This window comes from Apaloderma vittatum, unplaced genomic scaffold (genome assembly GCF_000703405.1).
Source record: "Apaloderma vittatum isolate BGI_N311 unplaced genomic scaffold, ASM70340v1 scaffold23380, whole genome shotgun sequence".
Taxonomy (NCBI): Eukaryota; Metazoa; Chordata; class Aves; order Trogoniformes; family Trogonidae; genus Apaloderma; species Apaloderma vittatum.
The window spans coordinates 22,827-28,826 of NW_009693226.1; the positions used below are offsets into that span (position 1 = coordinate 22,827).

At 38.9% G+C, this 6,000-nt stretch overlaps 1 protein-coding gene across 4 annotated transcripts in view; it reads right to left on the bottom strand.

The window, feature by feature from the left end:
- LYN (LYN proto-oncogene, Src family tyrosine kinase) overlaps positions 1–6,000 on the bottom strand; it is a 28,555-nt gene that overhangs the window by 21,215 nt on the left and 1,340 nt on the right. For 2 of the 4 annotated variants that reach the window (XM_009878349.1, XM_009878325.1), the window contains exons 2-7: positions 5,949–5,997; positions 5,751–5,856; positions 5,302–5,400; positions 5,091–5,194; positions 3,841–3,990; positions 2,482–2,634 (exon numbers count right to left, since the gene is read on the bottom strand). In XM_009878349.1, the coding sequence (XP_009876651.1) occupies positions 2,482–2,634; positions 3,841–3,990; positions 5,091–5,194; positions 5,302–5,400; positions 5,751–5,856; positions 5,949–5,997 (661 nt within the window). The remainder of the gene's footprint in view (positions 1–2,481; positions 2,635–3,840; positions 3,991–5,090; positions 5,195–5,301; positions 5,401–5,750; positions 5,857–5,948; positions 5,998–6,000) is intronic. The other 2 variants (XM_009878341.1, XM_009878333.1) reach the window with 2 other exon arrangements.

A 6,000-nucleotide genomic window follows, 5' to 3' on the forward strand; every position in this document is an offset into this window, starting at 1 on the left:
TCCCTGGTGCTAAGATTAACCATGCTTCTGATTCGAGAGGACCTGCACCATGCAAATCAGCCTCTCTCACTTCAAAAGGGAAGCAGAGAAGAGGAAACACAGCAATCGCTTTCACAGTACATTAATTTTTCTCACAGTGCAGCAATTCAGATGCAGGGCTTAGTCCCAATTTAGATTTTAAAATAATGACACAAACAAGAGAAAACATCTTGAACCAGAAACACCCTTTTAGAGTTTTCTGCCTTTGTGTGTGCATGTGCAGAAGTAATCACTTCCCAAAATTATCTACATTTTCAAGAAGGTGATTACTTTCTGTCACAAAGTCTTCAACAGCGTTTCAGTGTCAGTAAACACTTCTTGCCCTGGTTTATTAGACAGAAAAACCTGCACAATGGCTGACACTTGTCCTAACTAGCATGTAAATTGTCACCCATGTATATCATAACTAGTGGGCTCCTTAAACCTTTTCTTGTGAAGGCAGACAAAAGGCTGAATTTGGCTATATTAGATACATGTGTTGCTTGCATTTTTTACATGATTTGTATCAGAAAGATTGAACCTATGACTGAATTAGAGCTTTCTGATTGACACACTAGCTGTGCGTGAAGTTTGCCATTCCAACAGCACTATTCTGTGCTTTACTTTTCTAAATGAGAGCATCTCTTCAAAGCAACGGCATTCTTGTCAGACCAACGCACTCCTGTGGGTCTTCAGAGCCCCCTTCACAGCTTTGTGTCTTCTAGCAAGCTTTAGGACACACTTTTAAGTTACTCAGAAATTCCCTGTCTATAGAATCTTGCTTAATAATAATAATAAAAACAAAATAATAATAAATAATAATACCAGATCTATCATAAAAATAACTGCAACAATTTTACTACTATTTAAATATAATGTCCAAAAAGGAGATTCAGAGAAAGACTAAGAGAATGATTTGGCCTGAAAAAACATCTAATGAAGATTTTGGGAGAAAAACATAGTTTACCTTAAATAAGACAGTAACTGGTAAAAAGTGTGTAAGTAATGACTAGTACACAGAACATGCAATCCCAAACTTAAAGGAGTACTCAGATGCCTGAATAGGCAGCATTTCAAAAGCAAGAGGTTTAAATAATTTTTACAGAATGTGATTAGATACTAGTCACAGCCCCTTGCCACAGGAAGTCACAGAGGCTGAGGAAATCATAGAATCAAATGTCTTAGGTTGGAAGGGACTTTAGAGATCATCTAATCCAACCTCCCTGTCATGGGCAGAGATGTCTCTCAACTAGACCAGGCTACTCAAGGCTTCATCCAACCTGGCCTTGAACATCTCCAGGGACAGGGCACCCACAACTTCTCTGTGCAACCTCTTCCAGAGTCTTGCCACCCTTGTACTGAACAATTTCTTTCTACGATTCAATCTAAATCTGTTCTCCTTCAATTTAAACCCATTTCCCTTTGTCCTATCACTGGATCCCCTCCTCAGCCTTCCTGTAGGTTCCCTTCAGGTATTGGAAGGCAGCTATTAGGTCCCCCCGAAGTCTTCTCTTTTCCAGACTGAACAATCCCAGCTCCCACAGCCTGTCCTCGTAGCAGAGGTGCTCCAGCCCCTGGATCATCTTTGTGGCCTCCTCTGAACATGCTCCAACAGATCCACGTCCCTCTTATGGTGGGGGCACCAGAACTGGATGCAGTATTCGAGGTGGGGTCTCACAAGAGCAGAGTAAAGGGGCAGAACCACCTCTCTTGGTCTGCTGGCTACAGCAGATCAAAATATTGTGTGTAAGTAAACAAAGCTAATTATGTTTATAAAAACTAACATTATTAATTTTTTGCTGGGTATATATTAACATTTACAACTTGCAGGTTTTATCACACTTTCATTATTGGGGACTTGCATGATATTCAAGGTAGTGGTGATCAATCTGTCATCTTCTTACTACATAAGCCACCTTCTTTCAGAGCAGTAAGCTGGCAGACAACAATCTTGGACTAAGTGTCCCCTTTTTTAACCCAGTACAGCAGTCCCATGCATTACTTTGTGACATCTTTACCAAGAGACAATGAGAACTCTACATAATTCACCAAAAGAAAGAATTTTTTTATTTCATATTCTTTACCACTTCTGGTTTGAAACAAAGTTCTGAGAGCCCCACTAATTTTGAGAATCTTAAGTCACATCTTACTATAACCTTTTACTTCCACCACAAAACACAACCAAAAAAAAAAATCCCTACTCTCCTTAACCTTCTGAATTACAGTGCTTACTTGCTTTTCCCCTGCCTCCTTTAAAAGACACCAAAGGATTTGCTCCACAACTCTGTCAGGTATCTCCCCCTCCACAAACCCTCTCTCCTCACAATAAGGCATATTCTGGCCCCGAGTTTGATTTTTTACAAGTATATTGATTTGGCTTCATGTCCATTATTTTTCTGAGTGACTCTGAAATGACACTTCTTTCGGCAGATTTAAATACTTGTTTCAAAGGAATAAACTTACCCATCCAGACTTCTCCAAACTGACCAGCTCCCAATTTCTTCACTAATTTAATGGATTCCCGTGGAATTTCCCATGCATCTTTATCCCATGGTTTTTGAGGCTTAGGACTAATACAAGCTTTTTCCAACTTTCTGCATAAGCCATCCGATTGCTCTAGTTTTCAAAGGAAAAACAAAATACAGCATGTGTTATATTTTATTGCCTCATGACTTGAGACATATATCACTTAATGTGCACTAACCAGGTCAAAATAATGGTCAAAATTATCAGATGCTTTGATAAAAATGTAACCTTTCTAGTGCTTTCACATAACTTTAAGCACCTCTTAATTAAAATCTGGCATTCAGAGACAAATTTAATAAAGAACTATCATGTGGATCTGGTTACCAACAGGGTATTAAGGGGTTTTAGTACAATTTGTACCAAACACATACAATACAAGTTCTGATTACTGACAGTATGTAGATGAAGATACAAGAGGAGTTAGGCTTGGGACCTGTATTCTGAATTTGTCGTTACATTTTCTTGCAGCATGGTTTCAGACACATGTGCATGCAAGCATAAGTAGGTCAGACACTGACCAGCTACAACTTTAATACAAATGCTGAATAATTCTCAATTTTTCCAGCTGTGCCAAAGAATTACCAAATATGTCTAACAACTCAGAGAAATCTCAAGGCCAAGTTCTCAGCGTGGCTTTGAAAAACAACTATGTGATTTTCTGTTCTACATTTTTTTGTCTTTGTCTTCCCAAGACTAAAAAAATCCACATTTTGGGGCTATCCATCAGGAGGTTATGCAGAATGAAAAGTCACTTTTGCAGCTAAAACACAGGTAGAAACTTGTCTCTCTCCCTTTTTTTTAATAATGAACATATACACTCTATGTGGGTGTAATTTTCTTTGAAGTCAATGAAGTTTTGCTTCCTTCAAAACATCATTAACAATAAATAATTTTATAGGAAAAATAAAAACAATTCCACACTCAACACCAGATACAAGAAGACATTCAGAAGTCTATACATTTTTATGCTAATTGCGAATACAAATTTACTCTCAAATAAAGAATTTATTTATAATGCAGGCAATTCTTACAGTAGCTTCCCATCACCATAACTTTGACGAGGGTTTTATAAAGCTAATTTTTATTTACAAAGGTATGCCACAGAGCAAGCAGCATTAGGTCTGATTATGATAATAACGTTACTTTGGTTCCAACCAGTTTTACTTTATCAGCATGCGCGCCTGGGTTATTCAGAGGGGGGAAGAAATTTAAAACAAAACAAGAAAAAAATTGTTTTCCTTCACAGGAAATAATGGCTGTATTCTATTAAGTAATTCACTAATTGATTTAACTTACTTTGATAATGCTTGATCATATCATTGATGTTGGGAAAAGTTATTCTTGGAGAGATGTAAAATCCTCCGTTGTCTAGACTCCTAATTTTGTAGTGCTTAATAACATCGCCATGCTGTGGATCATAGTCTCGTATGGAGAGAGAATAACTGCCTGTGGATAAGGAAAGAAGGATCAGTAAGAGATAGAAAACATCTACAGTGTCCACACATTTGAGTCTATCAAAATCACCTTCTTGTCTCTTTTTCTTTTTACTCCCTCATTTCCTCAAAAAACATTTTGCAATCAACAGAAGGAAGTTAGCCAACAGCCGGTCCTGAACCAGTCACCAAAATGCTTACACTCACACTTTCTTTTTCGATCTTATTCAACAAACTCAGGAGTTCCATCAGTCAGACAGCTCCACCTCCTTTCTGCCCACTTCTGCAGAAAGTCCCCCCGAGCTCAAGTGGAACCAGCTGGGAAAGCAAGACCAGGGCTGGCAGCCTCCTCAGGCAGAAGCTGAAATTCAGAGATCAGCATTTCAGAAAAGGAACAAGCTGTATGTCGTGGGCCAGCTAGCAAAAAGAGAGCTTGGAGCACACAGGAGAGAGGGCAGATCTGTTAGTCCCTGGTAGCCTAACCTCAGCATCGACCCTAAATTACAGGAGCTCTTCATTTCTTCCACTCCTACAACTCTTGTCCATTTTCAAGGCTGAGATGCTGGGGGAGAAGCTCCTAAACTCTTCTCAAAGTCGTCGTCAAAGAATCTGGAGACTTGACTAAGCTTTTCAATACAAAGAGCTTGGTCTACAGCACAAACTTTTATGAAAAAGCTTTTCGAAAAAAAAACCTCACACTGCAGCACAGAAGTGTAAACCCTCGTTATGCACTAACTACATTTTTAAACTTGTAGCAGTAGATACACAGCCAATAATGGAAGACTATAAAATGCAGCACCTACTATTTACAGAGAAAAGTGTCCTTCAGTACAGAAACCACAAATGTTGAGACAAGATCTCTCCATTCATTCCACACACACACACTTTTTTTTTTTCTATCTCAACCTTAGGTGTTAACCTGTAAACTCTCTTCTCTCTTTCTCTGCTGATTTTCTCATCCTTCTCACTCCTACAGAACTGCAGAAAATTTACACAATATGATGCACTGAGATTACTCCACATCCAGTACCACCTGATGCCAGTTTTTGCGAAGGCAATCTGTATGTTTTTAACCTTACTAGTAGCTCTGAAGCAACACACCCCAAAGCTTACCTTTTAATGTTTCACTTTCTCTGATAAGGAAAGATCCAGGACTATTTCCAGGAGCCAGGAGTTGTCTCTCTGCATCTTTTCGGGTTATGTCTTTGAAGAACCATCTGAAAAGTATTTCAAAGAGTTAGAACCATTTTTCTCGTGCACCCACAAAGGATACACCACCATGGTGAAAAAAGTTTGCCATTATTTAGAACCTAGGAGAACTTACTCTTCTGTTTCCAAGGTGTTTACTTTTGCTACATAGTTGCTGGGAATGAAGCCTTCTTTCCTTGTTGTGAGAGATTTTGCTCGCCACCATTCTCCTAGCCTAAAAAATGGAAACAACAGTAGTATTCCAAAGAAAGGAAAGAAATAGAGTGTTATTTGGGTTCTACTGTGCAGAGAGCTTTGCCCATGCTTTAGAGAGAGGAAGCATCTTTCTTCTAAATGCAAGTCCTCCGAGAAGCCATTGGCTGTGTTGGATCAATATTTGGTTGCAGTTAACACGGGCAGCTGCCAAGTCCTACCAACACCTCCATATGCATTTTCATTTTCACATGTAAGGGAGCTCTCTTACTATTCACTCACTCATGTTAAGAGTAGGATATCAAAACATTATGAAGGGAATTAGATGAGCCCAAAGAAAAACTACAATACAATCAGTACTGTCATACTTACTCCTCAATAACTTTCAATTTTTCTCCTTTTTTGAAGGACAAATCATCTTCATGAATGCCATCATAGGGATACAAAGCTACCACAATCACTCCATGCTCCTCTGTTTCTACAAAGACAGAAAACCAAAGGCATGTTTGCATTATTTTGCAGGCTGACATGGGCATAGAACACAGCAGTAAGATTCCTGTGAAAACGTACCTTCACTGACAAACCTCTGTCCTGGTAAGAGTTGTGCTTCTGTATTTCCCTA